The sequence below is a fragment of the Juglans microcarpa x Juglans regia genome, chromosome 2D, assembly GCF_004785595.1.
Source record: "Juglans microcarpa x Juglans regia isolate MS1-56 chromosome 2D, Jm3101_v1.0, whole genome shotgun sequence".
NCBI lineage: Eukaryota > Viridiplantae > Streptophyta > Magnoliopsida > Fagales > Juglandaceae > Juglans > Juglans microcarpa x Juglans regia.
In genome coordinates, this window is record NC_054596.1 from 9,288,979 (window position 1) to 9,309,455 (window position 20,477).

Here is a 20,477-nt window from a genome sequence, read left to right on the forward strand (position 1 = left end):
CAACCATGTTCTCTAGTGTAGGGAGCAGGTTATGGGATTGAAACATGTCTTCGTAGAATGACCATTCTTATTCCTAAAAAGAATTTTCTACCTTTTTTATGTTGGTGTATGATTATTACAATTGGCTTATTTGTGGATGAAAAGAAGAGATTAAGACAATAGATCATCGTCAGGCTGACTAGCAATGGTATTTGGATTCAATCCTCTAAGCATGAGGGGAAGGGGCAAGATTCAACCCTATTCAGTTGAGTGAGGAAGCTTTCAGAGACAAGTATTTGAAAGCGCCAGTGGTTTAACATATCTTGGAGAGAAGTTCAAACCAGTAAACACTGATCTACTCTTGTAGATTGTAGTGTTTTGCATATATTGTAGTGTTTTGCATATGGTAGCTAAACACTGATCTACTCTTCTTAATGTTAAGTTCCCATCTCCATGAATTTGCCGTCTGCAATGTGCAATCAGAGGGGTTCCACCGTACCGCGGTGCACGTGTTCTAGTTGGAATACAATCAACGTCGATTTGTAATCTAGAGTTACACATGCTTGATTTTTGCAGTTTTAATCCAGCTTGCGTTGGACCCCGCTCTGATTTCACCAAAGTTTAGATCCTCTCACTCGGTTACTTTCGGTGGTCCTACATGTTTATGTGGGTAATTGCCCCCTTTGGTTTGTCCTGAATAGGTAAACAAAGTGACAAGAAATTGCATTCCATTAAAAGACAACATCTTGAACTATTTCTAGTGCCCAGATGGAAACAAATGCAACTTTGGATACTCACCACAAGCCAATACAGTTAAAATTGATGATCTGACTGCTTATGAGAGCGATGTAGAAAGAGCAATTCAGGAGCGGCCCACAACAGCAAAACATTGATTGATGGTGAATATCTTCTCTTTTTCGCTGCTTCTGACTCAAGTGTTGGCCCCTAGCAATTATAAACAAAGTAGCTTTGACTGTAGTGGTTGCAGCACGTGAAATCAATACTTTATATAATTCAGGTGACCTCAAATGTGATCTGATAATGGTGAAAACTAAAAGCAAAGCATGATTGCTTGTATGTCCCCAAATCATTTCGTTTGGTAAATTACAATGAATGAAATCGCTATACTTTAGAACTGTTTTCCATCATTTCTTCAAAGAAACATTTGAGTTGGTTTTATACGCAGAAATAAGACAGTGCTGTTACGCAGTGTGACTGGCCGGGGGCCCCGGCCAGGCACCAAATTATAACTAAACTTGAACCATGTTATTTTAGAGTGAAGCATTTTGCATAGTTACTCGAATCTTGTATAATTATTTGTTTGAATTAGAACATCTGGGTTAAAAAATACCATGGATTTGTACCTGATATTGCTATGTCAACTGTGATGATGCAACGAACTTTATGGAGCATCCATTGATACCCTTAAAGCAACAAAAAAAAAGTGATTTTTATGTGTTTAAGAGTAAGATGGATCAGTAGGCAAGCAATACTGACCATATAAAATGTGGCGACCTCGACCCCCACGTGTTATTTTTATGGATTTCATGACACCGGAATGATGACCACACGGATCACGCACCCTAACGACCAATGGAGAAAAGCAATCTTCCAACAGCGTTTTCGCAGTGGAGAAAATAAAAGGTCTTTCTTTATTAAGTATCAGAATTATTCAAAAAGCAGTAAAATAACTTTACAAAAATTGTACAATCTTCCAACAGATAATTTAAAGAAAACAAATAATATAAGGGAAACATCCCAAAATGCTGAACAATATATCAGCAACTTAAGCTTCTGGCAGAGCCAGTCCTTCAAGTTCATACTCGGGCTTTGCGTCAAACTCTACGGCACCATAAAACGGAACCGCAGGGTAAAATACCACAATGAGATTATGACATCTCAGCAAGTAATTAACCAAAACAACATCCAAGAGATTTAAAACACATTTATATAATCACGCGTCCCCATACAGAAAAATATTGCAGAAAATGAAACCACATTCTTTTTTCCAAAAATTCCCTTTTTAAACTCACACCAAAAATCTCATTTTTGGTCCCGATCATAATTATTACAAAATTACGCATGCACCACGGTCTCCCCTATGGACCGTCCGCACACCCTGGCTCCCTTCGTCACATCACGGGTAACGTTCGTGCATGAGACTTCGTAACGAATGATCCCCAGTTCCGCGCCCAGCGCATACATGGCCAGGCATCCTCTAACCTCGCCAACCAAAAGGTCACAGAATCGGTACGAGAGCGTTACTGTCTCGTCCGTTCCCGTCGTCGCCCTGCGACAACTCAGGGGATGTCACGTCAGTCTGTTACGCTCCCGAGTGACCAGAGGAGCTCCACCGAGATAATACCCCATCTCGGCTTGGGGTCGTGATACACACGCACCCACATATTCAGTCACCAATGCAAACAGACCACGTGACATCACAGCACATTTTTAATAAAAACCATAAATATACAGTTCAATCATTTAATAGGAATATATAATTAAAATAATTCATTTATAAAAATAATCCTTTATTTACAATTTCACCATTTCACAAAACAAGTCAAACCCCATCCTCCAAACCGGCCCAAGGCCCAATTCCAACAATTACAACAGTTACAACCCAACGCTTTAAAGGCCCATGGCCCAAATCCAACAGATCATTACAATCAAAAGTTACAACAGAAATGACAGTTTACAAAATACAATTACAACAACTTTATTAATAAAAACTGAGAAATTACATACACACGAAGATGGGTATTTCTAAAAGATCACTCGAAAAGGACATTGTTCGAGGTGGCGGCTCAACGGCGGAGCTCACGGCAGAGCAATTGCCAAAAATGGATTTTTATCACACGGGTTGGCAAATTTTACAAGTGGATAAACACGGGTGGCTCACGGGATGGTCAAACAGCCAAGGGAAAAATACTAAGTGCGACGGTTCACGGTGGTGCACACAGTAAAAGGCCTAAGGCTTTCGGGTTTAACAAATACAAACTTTGGAAACTAGAATTCGAGCTTGAGAGAGAAAAAGCAACAGATTTCAAATCCTCAATAAACTGGAGAATTCGGCCTATATATAGCTGAGCAAGGCGGTTGCAGATGCCCGTGTGTCACACGGGTAGAAGAAGAGAAAACGGCAGCACAAGCCGTGGAGAAGAAGAAGCATTTCGCGCGGACACGTGATGCAGCAGCAAAGATAGAACCACCCGAAATTCACAACTGGTTTACACGGAGCTGCTCACGATGGGTGGAGGTGGCCGCGAAGAAGGACGGCTTGACAGCGAGCGTTTCGGAGTCCCACTGAACGACACTGAGGGCACCCAATGAAGCTCGAGGTGGAAGTGAAGGTGGTGGTGGCTTGAAGTGGGTGAAATGTGCGGCTTAAAATCCGATTGGAGGAGAGGTTGGCATCGGCAGTAGCTGCTGGAAGAAGTTTGTAGAAGACACAAGAAGAAAAGAAGAAGAAAAGAAGAAGAAAGGAGAAGAGGCATGCGGCGTAGGAAGGAACACGATGGAACCCTAAGGGTTCCTCAAAATGGCGCCGTTTCACTAAGGGGAGCTGGGTTCACTCACGGGTTGGGTTGCGTTTTGCACACGGGTTGGGCTTCAGGCTTACACGGGCTGGGTTCACACACACACACACACACACACACAAGCCGAACAAAATAATACAAACACAATAAAATTAAAAAGCCCAAAATAGAAACATAAAAAATAAATAATAACTTAAATAAAATAACACAAACAACATAATTAAAATAACACACTTAATTTAAAATATAAGGAATTAAAAACCCATAAAAATAGGAATCTCACATAAAATCCACATACTTGTACAAGCATTACCTAGATCTAGGTACATAATGCTCACAATCATCACTTATTTGTATCGTTAACAGACAACATGAATACACCCCCTCCTCTCCTCTTCTATGCCAGCTGAAGACAGCCTTCTTATTTGATCCTCTCTTCCGTATCTTCTACAATTCAACTTCATTTCTTGTAACCCCAAATCAAGATATGCTGCATTATCCATGTAAGAAGCGTTAGAAACTCTGCAATAATAATACATTAAAACGCTAGTAGTACAAAACTCCCTTTCTTCATGTCAAAAGATTGAAGAGTTGGTTGGGACCCATCAATGTTGGACAGACTGTGAGTGCATATCTGTTCGGTGACAGTGAATGTGGACAGAGAGAGAAAGAGAGAGTTACAAGCTACAGTCAGTATCTGGGTCGATTGTGAAGCCCAAAGAGACCCCACAAAGGCCCGGCAAGGTAGCAATAGCAGTGGCATTGGGATTGAAGGTGGTAATGAGGTCCATCATGCATCCACATATTACTCTTCGATCATCGGCAGAGTCAGCAATGGCGTTGAGGCTCATCATGGCATCACAGCATGGTGATCCAGGAAAGGGGTCAGGTGTACCGTACGTGACGAATGGATGGCAAGTTGAGACGAATGCTCTCACTGTTGAGCACTCATTTGCAGCAGATACTGATATGGCCAAAGATACCAACATCGATATTCCGAAGATCCTTGTTGCTTTTTGGCTATCCATTTGATAGAATCCCATCGCCTTCTTCTACTTCTATAAATTATTTACTTCAACTAGCTGAGAATCCCCGCACAGAATAGAATTCTTCTTATAGCAGGGAAGATGTTGGGTTGGTGTACAATGCAGAGTGTGTGCTAGCTCTTCATCAAGTTTGTGTGAAAAATTTATTTGGCCCCGGTTAATTGGTAATTTACAGGAGTGCTGAGTCTAGAAAAACAATTACAAAAATTTCCCACATAAACTGTCATTCATTAGATCTACTTTGTAATAAAAAGAACTTTCATTTCATATTATTTGCAAGAATTTTTCTCAAACTGCATTTCAAAATTGAAAATTGATTTTGAAATGGTGTGTGGAGTGGTTGGTTATGGTCTCCATTGTTAAATATCAACCTAAGTGTGAACACTAGCCCCTTAAAAGTCTTGAATAGTTGCTCCAAATATCAAGCTTGTCTCTAAATATCAAGTTTGTCTCCAAAATATCAAGCTTGTCTCCTACAGTCCATTTAATTGTCTGTTTGTCTCCTAAGGCTTCTCCTATAAAAGGAGATCATTTGTAAACGAAATAGTGTGTGGAAAATACATAGAAGAGGTCATTTGTAGAGAAAGAGATAATCTTGTTAGAGTTTGTATATTTTGTACAAACACTTTGAAATCTACTGTTTCCGCTACAGTGGACGTAGGCAAACTGCCGAACCATTTACATATTGTCTCTATCTTGTGTTTGAGTGTGTTTCTGGGTGGTTTTGGTACAACATCCATTTCCAATCTAGTTGATGCCAATCTTACAGTTTCTCCAAAATTTTCTCTATATATATGTTCGTCTGTTTCTTCAGGATCTCCTCAAATTATATCCATCTTCTTAAATGCATGTTATCCCAGTCATGAGTCGGTTGCCTATCAGCACTCAGAAACCAGTGGGAAAGTTGAGCATCTGCTAAAAAAATTCCATATCATTCTTGCAGGAAGCATTTTCACTTATTCTGCTGGCTAAAAGGAAGGAACATATAATCAAATCTATTTCTCCGGGTACAAATTGTTTCACTAAATTAGTAAAAATTGTATCATGAAGACAGATTAAAGTCAACAGATCATTGTCAGGCTGTTAAATCTTTGCTTTCTACTACACAAATCATGAAGACAGATAATGTTCATTGTCCCAGGTTTGGATCAATACTATTAATACATATATTGTAACCCTACTCTCTCTTAATGTCATGAAATATCGACAATCGAACACACTTCATATATTAGAATTAGAGGATCCAATCCACAAAAACATCAAAAGATGTTAAACCTAACAAGAAGATACAACAAAGAATGGCTGCAGATACATATAACAACTCTATAAACTGGGGCACAATCCAAGCATATATGTTCGTTCAGAGCAAAAGCGTACATAACATGTACTCTCTGAGGCCCAGAGGTGCTATGAATTAGATAATAGACATAGAGGAAATAGCTGTCTATAAAACAACTGTGCATTTACATATTTAAGAAGAAAATAGATCCTAGAGGAGAGGAGGGGAGGCCCAGCAAGGTATGTTAGTTTTCACCGCAGTTCCATCTTGAGGTGGGGACGCAAGCCACGTAGTGACACCGGTGGCAATGATCATTCCCATTCTCTCCTCGGAAAAGCATCACCAATGCAACTGTAAACCTGCAACATTTTTGTTACATGGAGGGAATAACGTGTCAAATTTGAATAGTTTGGGGGTGTGAAGTTTAAAATATCTAGTAATTGAAGTGGGCAGAGTGTATTTTCTCCAAAATAAAGGAACTTGTTATTTAGTAAGTGGGAATATAAATGGAATGACTCCTCTCTATCTGATCTTCTAATGCCACCAAATATAAAAACATTCCGTGGCTCAAAAAATCAATCAATATTCAATGAGATGATTAGATTCTAACTGATATGGTCTAAACCTTATCAATTCACAAAATTCTCCTTTTGAAGTATTGGAATAGTAAATTACCCAACAATTAGCATAGCAAGGGAAATGAGCCAAAATGCATATTGGTAAGACTTGTATTTGGATTTGACACGAACTCCAGCAGGAAGATTCTGATGCTCTGACCACCCGTATTGAGGACGGGGAAGCACAACAAAGCCAAGGAAGAAACCCACCAGAAACCCACCGATGTGTGCATAATTATCAACATGTGGCAAAATTCCAATGCCAAGGTTGATGACAATGATGACAAGAAGTGTGATCAGCGCCGCAGCCTGTTGAAGACAATATGGAGGGAGAGATCAATTAGCAAGAGAAACTCTCAACATAATTACATGAACGAAGATTCACAGCCATTACCCCCTTCGAAGATAAGTACAACCAGCTGAGTAAGATACAGAACCAACCTTGTTGGTATAGATGGTCCAATTTGTAAAAAGTTCAGAAAGCATCGCTCCAAGAAGCCCAAAAAGACTACCGGAGGCACCAACAGAAATGTTTCTGATAAAAAAAGAAGAAAGTATGCTCCCACCAAAACCTGACAACAAGTAAACTATTCCAATCCGAACTGCCAATTCCAAAAACCAAAAAAAAAAAAAATATTAGTAATCACTAGATGATTAGGAAAGTCTTGAAAAAAACAAAAAAGAGCAAATGAGCAACATACCAAACCCGAACTGTTGTTCTAGGCGTATACCAATGAAGACCAGGCTCAACATGTTCGCAACCAGATGAATAACACCAGCATGCAACCAGACACAAGTGACAAGTCTCCATCCTTGATGCTTCTGGACAACCTTGCTCCACTCAAGAGCTCCCAACTTTTCCAATCTTCAAGAAAGAAGGGAAAAAAAAAGCTTCAGCCCAAGTTGCTCAACCATTTTGTTCACAAATGAAGGAAAAGGACATCCAAATAATTAAAGACGTCTGTATTTTGATCAGAAATTCTCTCTAATGTAACCAAAACTTCATCCGTGGTTCTTCTTTGGAAGAAAGAAACTCTCAAACAAGCTATTTCTATCAGAAATTTCATCAATTATGACCATACTTCCTGCAACCCCCACAAAGGACACGTTCCATTCTTCACTTTAAACTCTGTCAAGAGGGACGACAAAGCTGGGATTTTAACTGGCGTTGTCCTTGATAAGAACCTCACACTAAATCCAAGCAAACCCAGTTCCCGTAAAATCAAACACCCAGAAGACCACCAACCACCAACATGCCCGCCCGATCAATCCTAACCGAGAAAATTCTCCAAAACTCAAATTCTTTGATGAAAGAACTATTTCACCACATTTAACCAATTTTCACCTATGCGACAACTGGTCAATAAAAAGAGTACCAAATTGCAGTCCACAATCTATAGTTGTTAACGAGTTGCATGGAAGAGAGAGAGAGAGGGAACCGTGACACCACCGGTCCACTGCAAAGGAGTCGTGGAGAACCAATGTGGTAAAGTTGAAAATTTTCCACCCAAAGCATTTAATATCAAAAACGCTTGCAATTCACGCATGTAAAGGATCACATATAATTCCCACTAAACCCACCGGAGTTTCACATTTTCACAACCGAAAAGTCAAATCAGTCAAAACCCATTCAACATGGCACTCTAATTAATTCGAATTCATGCCATGAGCTATGGCAACCCACCGGAGATATTGCATTAAAGAAGAAACCCGGTTCAGATCAACCCAAATTTTCATCTCAAAGAAATTGATGGGTAAAAAAGAACCAACACATATCATTTTAATTACGGAGCAATCCAAATAACCAATTTTTGCAGGTTGAAAAACATATAATTTTAATAAATAAAAAAAAAAGAGTAGAAATTCTGTCATAGGTTTAAAGTATCTGCAGCAGAACTCATCATAGAACTTCACCTCAAACTATGTGCAATTCCAAGAGTACCATGCTTCTACCAGGATAACAAACTCAAGTAAAAACATAAAATAACCAGAAAATCAGAAAAGGGTGACAAGGAATAAATCACATCATCACAGTCATACCCAGAAAATAAAGTAGGATGTTTTCAGAAACTACTCCCTAGATCACATCATACTCATACCCAGAAACTAAAGTAGGATGTTTTCAGAAACTACTCCCTGGATCACATCACCACACTTATACACAGAAACTCAAGTATGATGTTTTTCAGAAACTATTCCTTACGTTGCAGAAGAAGGTCCAAATAAAGGATTTCCCTTAATAGGTTCGAACGAGAAGCGCCCAAGAAACCTTGCCACACACTTCCCCTGCAGGCCAAGATTGTGCTTGGGACAATTGTTCACGTGCATGACAGCAAGGAACATAGCTACGTTCGCCACCACGAACATTGGGATCAGCCAGGGGGTCCATTGGGTCTCCGAGTCATCTCTCGTATAGAAATCAGAATAGACCGGGTAGGTTCTGTAGTTTGATCTGCTTTTCACTTCCCCTGTTCCTCCTCCTCCTCCTCCTCCTTCTCCTCGTCCCCTGTTTTCAAGATCTTCACCACGCATTATCTCTCTCTTTCTCTCTACAAATGGTGTTTCTCTCTCTAAATTTCTGCGTCAGGAGTGCGGGTTTGAGAAGATTGAAGGAGTGGATTGAGTTGGTGTAGGGTTTAAATGGAGTGGGAGATGTGAGCGAGTGGGTGAGCAATTTCAGGTTTCTAACTGTAATAGTATAACAGGGGAAGCTGTGTATATTTTGTGCGGAAACAACCGCAACAACGTTCATGGCGCATCCAATAATGCTTTCCCACGTCGGATGGTGACATGAGACATTGCCGCAGGAAGAGCTCTGTCTGTCGACAGTGAGGTTCTTTGGTTGACGTGGCCGCCGTTGATTGGGTTAGCTGGTTTTCCGAACGTGGTGGCTTGGAGCAGTCGATTGCTGCGGCTTCTCACTACGCGGTGGCTCGCTTTTACAATTACGTGGGCTCTTCCACTAACCGACCTGAACCAAACTGACCTGAACCAAACTGAACTGAAGCTACCCGTTTCGCGGTTATTTTAACTGATACCGCCTTTTTTGAAACGTGGGTGGGCATTGTTGTTTGGAAACTGACCGTTTTAAATCCGAGGGTTTTAACCCGCCGAGAAATATGCCAGGCCACATTAAAATTTTAGGAAATGAATTACCTTCCGATAAAATAATGGCTGAGATTTAAAAAAATATTTCAAATATCAAATGGCCATGGCCACAATTCATGCTATAACTATATTAAAAAAAAAAAAAAGAGTTTGATTTATTATTATTATTATTATTATTCAATCTTATAATATATTATAAATAATTTTATAGATCAATCATTTAATGAAAAGTTTTTTAATATATAAAATATCAATGGTGTGATTAAGTAAAGTAATTGAGAGTGATAAACCTGAAATAGAGAATAATTTTTTTCTTATAAGTTCTGATGATCAAAATAAGAAATGATATTTACAGTCATGTCATGTGCAAACGTCTTTTACTCTTTTTAAAAAAATGAATAAATGCGTGATTTATGTGAAAAAATTAATTTTTTAATAATAAATTTTTTTTTCAAAATAAATTCGCAGCAGTTATACAATTCATAACTTTATTTAGCATTACACGGTCAAAATTATGTGTTTAATTAGTTCTCATAGTGAATGCGATAATAATGTTACTTTGTCGACGATATGGTGCTGTTGGGCATTAATGATATGCCTTTTTCATGAGCAATATGGAACTTAATTCTATTCTCAAGGAATAATACGCTTTGCAACTTTTATTTGGAAAGTCCTCTCAAAATTTTGGACACGATAGGATGCTCTCAGAACTTCCATTGCTTTACAGAGATTAGTAAAGGAATCGCAATTACGATAAGCCGATCGAGAGCATCAGATTTGCTATATTTCTTGGTGCCCTTTCAAAACTTGCACAAAACGAACCCATTTTGATTCTCTGTTTACTCGTAATAACAGCTTACGCGCGTATGCCTCTTTTTCGTATTACGAACAATAGCATACGTATACCCTTACTCATAAACTGATGTCATGTCACCAAACCCTGTACTCCATTTCTATGGCGACAACAACTCATGAAGAATAATATTGTTGGGCTCCATTCAAAGAGAGAGAGGGCTCTAAACCAAACCAATGGGAGATAATTAAAGCCCACGATCCCAACCTGGGCTTTTGTCTCCAAAACTAGACGGGAAAGTTTCGAGTCACCATCCCTATGATTGATAATTAATAAGAAAAAATATGTAGAGCAGCCACCCTTTAGCAGCAGCCGGATCACATCCTATGTGACCTAACAAAATGACTAATTTCTCCCTGCAACAAAAATCACGTTCCGTTTCTCAAATTCTCTAATTTGAAATGCCCAGTAGAGCTCCTCTCTCCCTTCCCCACCCCCATCTTCCTACACTCTCCCCCTACCTCCACCCCAGCGTGAAGTGTTGGGCGTAGTGGTGGTGCCGAGGTGGCACACGACGAAGACACAATGGCTCGTGGAGGAGATTGGGCCATGGGTCTCAAATAAGGGAAATGGAGAGGGGGAGATAAGGGAGGCATGGCTGAGCATGGAGGGCTAAGGGAGGTGCAGTGGAGCTGGTGGTGGCGAGGGGGAAGCGACACGATGGTTGGAGGGCGGCGAATCTAGGCCAAATGGGTGGAGAAAAGATCGGGACTATGGGTAGCTGGAGTAGGTCGATGGTAGCAAGTGGAGGCTCAATGTGGCAGCGTACGGCGGGCCAAGATGGATAACCTGTGTATGGGTGAAACCCATTTCAGGAAAGAGAGGGAGAGGATTGCCGTGCTATGGAAGCTCGACGATGGCTAGAGGGGAGGTTAAGGGCTTAATGGTGCTCGACGGTGGGGGTGGAGGCTAACGACGACGACGGTAGCAGTAACGAGAGGGAGAAACCGTGTAGAATAACCCATTTCGAGTTGAAAGATGGGGCTGCCATAAAGACTTAAAGGTGGCTGGAGGTGGCCGGCGTGAGGGGGAGCCGATAGTGGTCGCAAGTGGCGCACGGCGGAACTAAGTGAGCTGAGAGAGGGAATTGGGTAGGGGGATGGGTGCTGCCCGCGTGAGCTGAAATGCACGTTTTGTTTTTAAAAAATAATAATAATATGACATGTAAGGTGTGCTATAGATCAATCGTGAACAGTGACCGATCTGTAAAAAACCTCAATTAATAATTATCTACACAATCGCCTATTTGGTTGCTATGAAATATAATCCATCATATACCTAAGTTCCTGCCAAATCATTCAAGAGATCTTTGATTGTTTTTTTTTTTTTCCTCATTTTTTCTTGACATATGTGTAGGGTTCTCAATTTAATATTGGGCTTAGTTATATATCTAGCAAAAAAGTTGGTGGCACACAATCGAGTAAAAATGAAAAAGCCTCTCATCTTAATTTTTCTAAAAGTAGATTTAAATTTTATTTAATTGCTTTATACTGCGGATGCCAATTTGCAATTAAGGTCTGTTACATGTAGTTATTTTTATATATTTTTTACACGCTCTATTGATATGATTGGTAAAAAATAATTATTTTATATTAAAAAAGAGTGATGCAGTCAATCACATTAATTAAATATGAAATGACTAACTAAAAATGACTGCTTATAAAATTTTTGTTTGAAATTATAGTACTCTTTTTTCTTTGATTCGGAGAGGGAATGTTTTTCATTCTTGTAAATCTTTTCAACTTCTAATTGTTACTTTGATACAAAATTTTCAAGTTTCCAATGCCACAAATAGTTTGGTTCAATTGAAAAGCAGTCATATTTTAGTTAATAAATGTCTACTGTCACCTATCTTATATTCTTAAAAATAACTAACGTGACAACTTAATTTTTATTTTCAACAAGAAGGAAATTCTATAGAGTTATTTAATAAAAAAGATCACTTTTGCACCAAAAAACTATGATCAATATCTAGGGGATGGGATATCTTTTATTAAAAAATATTCACAGCAATCAAATTATTACTTTTTATAAAAGGAATATAACCATCTCCATTTCGTTTCCAAAAAATAACATCTTTTTTAAAAAATTAAGAGTATTAATCGAATATAAAATATAAAGCGTTTTAATTAATTCACATGTAACAGTTTAAACACTCTTAAAACTATAATGACTAAAATATATCATATTTTGTATTAAATGAATATTAGTTATGTGAAATAAATGCTAATATCCTTTAAATCAATTGTCAATACCTTTGATTTCTTACGAACGAAGTATCGAATTCTTCGGAGAAAAAAAAAAATTGTTCGATGGTTTCTTTTTTAAGGCACTCTCCAATCTTGACGCGTGGCAACTACCATTGTTTGACAGTTGTCACCTTAATTACCACTAATGTCGCCAGCCTACGGCTAGGCTCACGTTCTGCCAAGTCACCTACCCTTCATTTTGTTTGTTGGGACTTGGGATCGTTAGGATGGGACTTGGGAGTACATGTAATTACAAAAGTAATTCAATATGAGAAAAGCTTCTACGCCGTCTAAAATGTACGTTTCAATATATCGATGCATAATTTTTTTTTTATTTAATAATTAAAAAAATAATTTTAAGTATATTAATATATATTTTTTATTTTTTAAAAGTATTTACAAAATGTGAAAAGAAAAAAAAATTAAAAAGTAAAAAAGTGGTATAAATGAACGGTACTACTTAGGTGACAAAGTAGCACCATTCATTCAATATTATCCTGCGTAATTATTTTTGACAAATAATATATTTTATTATTAAAAAATTAATTCATTTTTATATAAATTCTATATTTATTTATATGTTTTTTAAAAAATTATGTGATACTTTATAATTATAAATATTATTTTTCACATAAAAAATACAAACAAAATCCTCTACAACGCATGATAATTTTTTTTTCCTGATCTCTTCTGAGGGAAAAGATTATTCATTCAGCTGAGTAATGTAACTCTTTAGTCCCAAAAAAAAAAAAAAAAACCACGCATTAATATCCTTATAGTTTGTTAAGGATCATAAAGGATAAAATCTATGTATTAATAAATAATTTAATTAACAGGATATTCAAAATCTATTAAATAATCACATTATAGGACACATTGTAATAAATTTAGAATATAATTTGTATACAGTCCAAGACTATAGTATAACCATTCATATCACATACTCAAAGCCAAAACAATATTTGGTCAGCCCGGACTAATATGGTATGCCTTTTTTTATCTCTCTCTTTTTTTCTTTTTTCTTTTTTGTTGCCATTTTTAGGTAAAGAATTATGTTACATATATGCACGTTGACAATGTAAATACTAAAATAAGGCTCGAGAATAAAAATAGAAAGAGCAAGAAATAGAATGATTAAAAAAATTTGATCCATATATTACCTAAATATCTTTATATCAAAATTAATTGACATCCCTATTGTACATGGCCAATGCCTTATCAAGTTTGTTGAAGTATACACTTACCAACTAAAGTCAAAAAAAAATGGTCTATCCTTTTCAAGTTTAATTTGTCTGCAAATTTATGGTCTTTCTTGTTAGTATCATAACCCCACGGTCTAAATAACTTAAAATAACCCAATCATGTTTAGGATCCATTTGGATTGATAAACTATTTCAACTCATCTCATCTTATCTTATCTCGTTATTACAATTTTCTTAACTTTTCATACAAAATATAATAAACAATTCAACTTTTTCAAATCACAATTCAATTTTTTTAAATTTTAAACAATAATAATATTAAGAAATAATATTCTAATAATATTTTATTCAAATTTTAACTTTTATCTGAAAGTATCTCATCTTATCTCATTAGAGCTTAGTTCAACATTTTCGATTTAGCTGGTCAGTTGGACCAAGCTCGAGACCGCAATCACTCGCTAGGTTATAGAAGTTGTATTTTTTTTTTTAAGAATAATGTTATTATTTTAATGTTTATTATTTTCAGCACACATTTGAAGTATATGTCATTAAAATTGTGGATATAAAAATCTGTTTGAAATGTTATAAAATTGGGGATCATTTTATTTCCATTTTTACTTTATTTATTCGACTGTTTGTCCTTTAATATTTGTCAACAAAATTAGGCATCTTGAGATGAATTTTTTGTGAATAATAGTAAGATATTTGAGTTAAAATGAGATGAGAGAGTTTGTAAAAGGAAAACGATAGTATGCCCTATCATTTTGACCGCTCATATATTTAATTTTTTTGCTTAACAGTTAAGGAATTGATTATTAGCGTATTGGTATTTTTTTTTTTTAAATGTTTAAAATTTTTAAAATTTTTTGAAAATAGAAAAAGAGAAAAATTAAAAAAAATGAGATTTAGCCTAGGGGCACGTCTAGTGGTAACTATTGGGTGGCACCCTAGCAGAATCCTTTGTAAAAAGGTGTGTTTGGATAATAAAATAAGATGAAATGCTTTTAACTTTAGATTTGATAAAGTAGTGGGTCTCACTAATGATTGAAAAATATTTTTAATTATTGGGTAATAGTTATGAGTATATTAAAAATAAGTAATATCTATTATTAATTTAAAAACCAATAAACATATTTAAATCCCAAAATATATATTTTGTAGTTGACTGAAATTATTCAATATTTCCTTAAATATCAATTTCTTTGTTAAAAGATATTATTCTAATTATGAGCTATTTATTATTTTATATATTAGGAAATTCGAAATGTTTTATTCTGATTATATATTAGAATAAAATTGACTATTGTAATAGATAATTATGTATATTAAAAATGTGGCTGGAGCTGTAGCGTATGTTTTCATATGTTTTTATGTGTTTTTTAAGTTATTTTTTATATAGATTTTTTTAATATTTTTTTAAAAATAAAATAAATTTAGAACATTATTAAAAACACTTTCTTAATTAAAAAGTAAAAAAAAAATTATTAAAAAATACTTCTTTAATCAAGAAATAAATAAAAAAATCATAAAAAAATATTTTTTATTTTACTTCATGATTAAGAAAGTATTTTTTTAATAATATTATAAATTTGTTTTATTTTTTAAAAATATTTAAAATTATTAAAAAAATCTATATAAAAAATAACTTTTAAAAAAAGTACATAAAAATACATGTTAACGGGAGCTCTGGCATTATTCATAGGAGAAAGGGAAGGCGTGAAGGAGAACACGTGGGTTGTCAGAAGGCTCGGTCGGCTTTATTAAGAAGTTGTATGGTTACATCTGTCTACAGTATATAGATGCAAATGAGTTATAAAACTTGATCGTTGAGCATTTGGATACACGGATAAAACAATCGTACAGCTCAAATGAGATAATTTGTACCTTATTCGTGTATCAAAACCGGACCTTATTTAACTCGTTTAGCTTATAACATTATTTTTTCCTCTCCAAAATAAAATATTTTATTAATTATTAACCCACCAAGACATTCTTTCCATAAATTCTACCGATTCGATTTTTTTTTTTTACTTAAAATATAAAGAAGTATGTTTTAATAAATTTATTATTTTTTTATTTTTTTTAAATGATTAAAGTGATTTAAAAGCACAATATATATATATATATATATGAGAAAGTCTACTATACCGCCCCACTATGACCGCTCAATTTGACTATTGGTCAATTTTTTTTTTTTTTTACTTAGTGGTTAAGAAAGTGATTTTAAATGTATTGGTATATATTTTTTTATTTTTTAAAAATATTTAAATGTATTAAAAAAATATAAAAATAAAAATAAAAAATAAAAAATAAAAACAAAAATACCAAGTCAGCAAGTCCAACGGTAAGAGAGAAGCGGCATAGTAATCCCCATAATCAATATTTGCTTTCTCATTCTCATGTGTAGTTCAATCAAAATATCATCGGAGTCGGTGAACAAAGGTGTCCATAGAGGCAACGCAGACAGACAGGTCGCCCTATTAAAAAAGAAAAATGTTTTTTTTGATAGCTCATATATTTTATTTTATTTAAAAAAAAATTCTTACTTAATAGTTAGAAAGTAATTATTAATGTATTATATATTTTTTTATTTTTAAAAAATATTTTAAAATGGTAAAAATTAAAAATTAAAAAAATGAGAAGATAAATTTGTACAGCACACCCATCAGTCTACTTTAAAAACTTCCCTCGTACGTGAAATGGGTATTGTTTCGAGGTCACATTCAAAAATGGAATTTTATTTTTACTGTCCCAAGCAAAATTATAATACCGTTCCAGAGGAAAGAAAATGATCTGTAAAATCATACCGTTGCACCTACTAAATTAACATTTACATCAATTCACATAAAATCAGCCCTGACGGATCTACAGAGGCAACAGAGCTTTTATTTCCGGCACTAAACTTTTACAACATTAAACTTCGACACATATAAAATTGTAATTCCCTATATGTAGTTCCATTTTCAAGCGCGCGGCTAACATCGCCACAATAAAGTGTACTTTTTGCGACATTTCGGCTTACCGACGGAGAGGATAGAAGTGGGATGATAATGATATTTCCGTCCACACTGTAGCGAGTAAGGCTGTTTTTTAATATTGAGTTGAGTTTAGTTGAGTTGAGTTGAGATAATAAAATATTATTAGAATATTATTTTTTAATATTATTATTATTTTAGAATTTAAAAAAATTGAATTTTTTATTATATTTTATGTTAAGATTTAAAAAAATTATAATGATAAGTTGAGATCAATTTAAGTTCCAAATGAAGCCTAAAACTCGTAGCAAAATTTTTATTGTGTCGACTTTTGTTGCCGTAGAAAATTGACATTCTTTTAGTGTTAGATAAATCGTTAACTTAGGCCTAATTTGAAAAGTGACGCCATTTTAACTCATATCATCTCATCATTACAATTTTACAAAACTTTTAAATAAAATACAATAAACAAATTTACTTTTTTAAATTTCAAAACAAAATTAATATTAAAAACAATATTATAATATTATTTTATTCAACTTTCATCTTATCTTATCTCATCTCATCTCAACTAACTGTCCAAACTAAGCCTTAATTAAACCTGGTTGTTGAGATCACAATATCTTATAATTAACCAAACTATATGATGACATTAAATTAGAGAATTATATATAGACTAAGGTTAACAGATATTACCAATATATAAATAAATGGATATTAATTATGTGTGTGTGTGTGTATATATATATATATATAATATATATATATATAATATATATATATATATATATTTATATATATATATGGCCTTCTTTAATTTGGGGGCAGCTCATGAATAATTAAAATAGCTATATAGAAGATAGCATCAGGGTTTTGTGGTCGAATGTCATTTGCATGTGTTGAATAGTCCCTGCATCTCTGCGTTGCAAAACCCTGTGGTAGATGAGTATATATAGTTGGGGAAGTTCTTTGTTACTAAATGCTTGACATGATTAATAATTTTTACTGCATTATGCCTTCTTCTTCCATCATTGTCTTAATTTGCAATAAACTCGAATATTCATGGCCTTCTTGGAGCTAGGGGGAAAAATAAAATCAAGTGAGGGTGAAAATCGACACATGCGGTTCGGTTTCGGTCTAAAACTAAAACTGAACCGAGTAATTTTGTACCTGACAGCGTTCATGCATGCGACATGCAGGATATCGTGAGAATGGCGCATCCTTCGCTTAAAAGACAATTAATGACTTCGCAATCTAAAAATAAACAAACTAAAGATTGAAAAAATCGAAAAGTCCTTAGCTTAAAAGACATTTAACTTTGCAATAAAATAAAACAAACAAATTAAAGATTGAAAAATTCGAAAAGTCCTTTTTTCGTGCTGATCATGAGGTTTGGTGCACATAATAGATTTCAAATTCAGTTTTTGCATGTATGTCATTATGCTAAATATAGCGTGCATGCATGGGAAGTACCGCCACGCACCCATTTGTACTCGATCGGCTTATAAATAACCCAGACGCCGTTTTCCGTTAATTAATAACTGGTTTGCAGGATGGGATAAAATGAAATAATTTTAGATAAATTGAATAAAATATTATTTTTTAATATTATTATTATTTTAAAATTTAAAAAATTTAAATTATTTATTATATTTTATATGAAAATTTAAAAAAATTATAATAATGAATGAGATGAGATAAAATATATCAAGAATATTTCTCTATCTAAACGAACCTTATCAAATGAAGATCATTCTCAAAAATAAAAATCAGCCCAAATAAAATAGATCACAGCGAAATGACAGACAAAATTAACAGAGAGAGAGAGAAAAAAAGAGAAAGTAAGTGGCAAAGAAAGATAAATTTGCAGCAGAAATAGCATTAGGAATTTTGTAAATATTGATTCATTGTATTTTTAAATTTGTTATTAATCTCTCTAGCTAGCTAGTTTTATCAAATTAAACACTTATTCGTCTCCAGCTGGGTGTTATCTTAAACCATATTGCAACTACTCGACATTGCATATAGACCTTGACCGATTTCAAGTATTAAATAATTCCGGATTAATATATCTACTTTATGTTCTTAAATTATTGGAGAATTTACAGTACTTTGCGCCAAAATCACTAAAATTAACACATTATGCCTCAAATTATCAAAATTTTTATTTTTTCAGAATTCAACAGGGTGTTTTTTTTTTTTTTTTTTTTTAGTGATTGATAATTGGAAGCTAGGCATCCAAAATGTATCACTTTTGGATGACTCTTGATATAAAATGCAAGACTCAATAATAATTTAATGACGCAATACATGGTCCTCCCAATTATATATTTTTCCGTTTAGATACAGAAATATTTTCATCATCTTATTTTATCATTATAATTTTTTCAAATTTTTATACAAAATATGATAAATAATTCAATTTTTTCAAATCTCAAAACAATAATAATATTAAAAAATAATATTCTATAATTTATTCAACTTTTATCTAAGATTTTTTTATCTCATCTCATCATCTCAACGGGACCTAAATTTCACTTCCAATTTACAGCACTCATGTAAATGCCTTTCTATGTGAAGCTAGGCTAGCCAGGTGCAAATTAAGAAAGGAGCAAAAATCAGTTTAATTATTTGGTCTAACTTAATTGTAGGTGCATGTGCAATTAATGTATACAGTAGTAGTACTTGCACATGAAATGTAATCGTGTGAGGTATTCATGCAATTTATATACCAATTAGGGTGTAAGTTTAGCCGAATTATGTAGAAAATCCAGATTGGTATGTGACACATTAAATATTTTTTATTTTTTGTTTCTAACAGTTAACAATTGTACGTACATACGTTACAATTATCACGATCAAATTTGGACGGTATATATGTTCCCTAGCTCTTTAATACAGGATAAAATGCCACGCTTCATATCAATCTTCAAAGATTTATTTATATAGCCACCCCACTTGTTTCCCAATTAGCTATGCTTTATGGATAGTAAAATGAGGTCAGGACTCAGAATTGATTAACACGCCTAAAAAGAAGCTGGTAATATGCTCATGGCTACGAGAATCCCGTATTTCCTGCTACAGCTTAACTTTCCATATATACATTTTCTCACAAAACTTTCTTTATCAAACTATTATAATTAATAGAACATAATCTTTTTTTAAGAAATTTGAGGAGACGAACACAAAATTTCTGAGTATTTCTCACGATAAAAGTGAGCAAATATAAGGCTATTAATTTAGGAGAAACTATTCAATTCGTATGATACGTATATGGTACAAGGGACTTCGTATGATCGATTAATAATAATAATAATAATAATAATAATAATAATAATAAAAACTAAGAATATGGTATACTTTTTAAATGGTATCTCTCTCTCTTCTCATGCGTCTTAGTTTTGTGGACTTCAATATTATGGATATATGCACTGTATTTATATATCTTCAGATTGGGTTAAGTGCTCAGAAGAAAAAGTTAATGAAAATATAAAGCTCTTTGTTTTATATAAAGTAAATTCACATATTATTATAGGTTCGTGGAATCTATTAGATATATTTTATAATAAGAATAATTTTATAATCTAATGTATCATATTAAATTATATTAATTTATAAATTGACTTATAT

General features: G+C 34.2%; 2 protein-coding genes across 2 annotated transcripts; both read right to left on the bottom strand.

Annotated features, from left to right (window-relative positions):
* Positions 1-3,800: 3,800 nt before the first annotated feature.
* On the bottom strand, positions 3,801-4,602 carry LOC121248414 (putative non-specific lipid-transfer protein 14). Its single transcript, XM_041146863.1, has 2 exons — positions 4,200-4,602; positions 3,801-4,008 (listed from the first exon to the last, which is right to left on the bottom strand). Exons 1-2 carry the CDS (start codon positions 4,559-4,561, stop codon positions 3,999-4,001), a joined length of 372 nt encoding a protein of 123 aa, XP_041002797.1. The 5' UTR covers positions 4,562-4,602; the 3' UTR covers positions 3,801-3,998.
* A 1,293-nt stretch (positions 4,603-5,895) lies between these two features.
* LOC121248415 (RHOMBOID-like protein 2) lies at positions 5,896-9,161 on the bottom strand. Its single transcript, XM_041146864.1, has 5 exons — positions 8,664-9,161; positions 7,162-7,325; positions 6,902-7,062; positions 6,519-6,769; positions 5,896-6,202 (listed from the first exon to the last, which is right to left on the bottom strand). The coding sequence occupies exons 1-5, from the start codon at positions 8,990-8,992 to the stop codon at positions 6,088-6,090; spliced, it is 1,020 nt and encodes a 339-aa protein (XP_041002798.1). The 5' UTR covers positions 8,993-9,161; the 3' UTR covers positions 5,896-6,087.
* Positions 9,162-20,477: the final 11,316 nt, after the last annotated feature.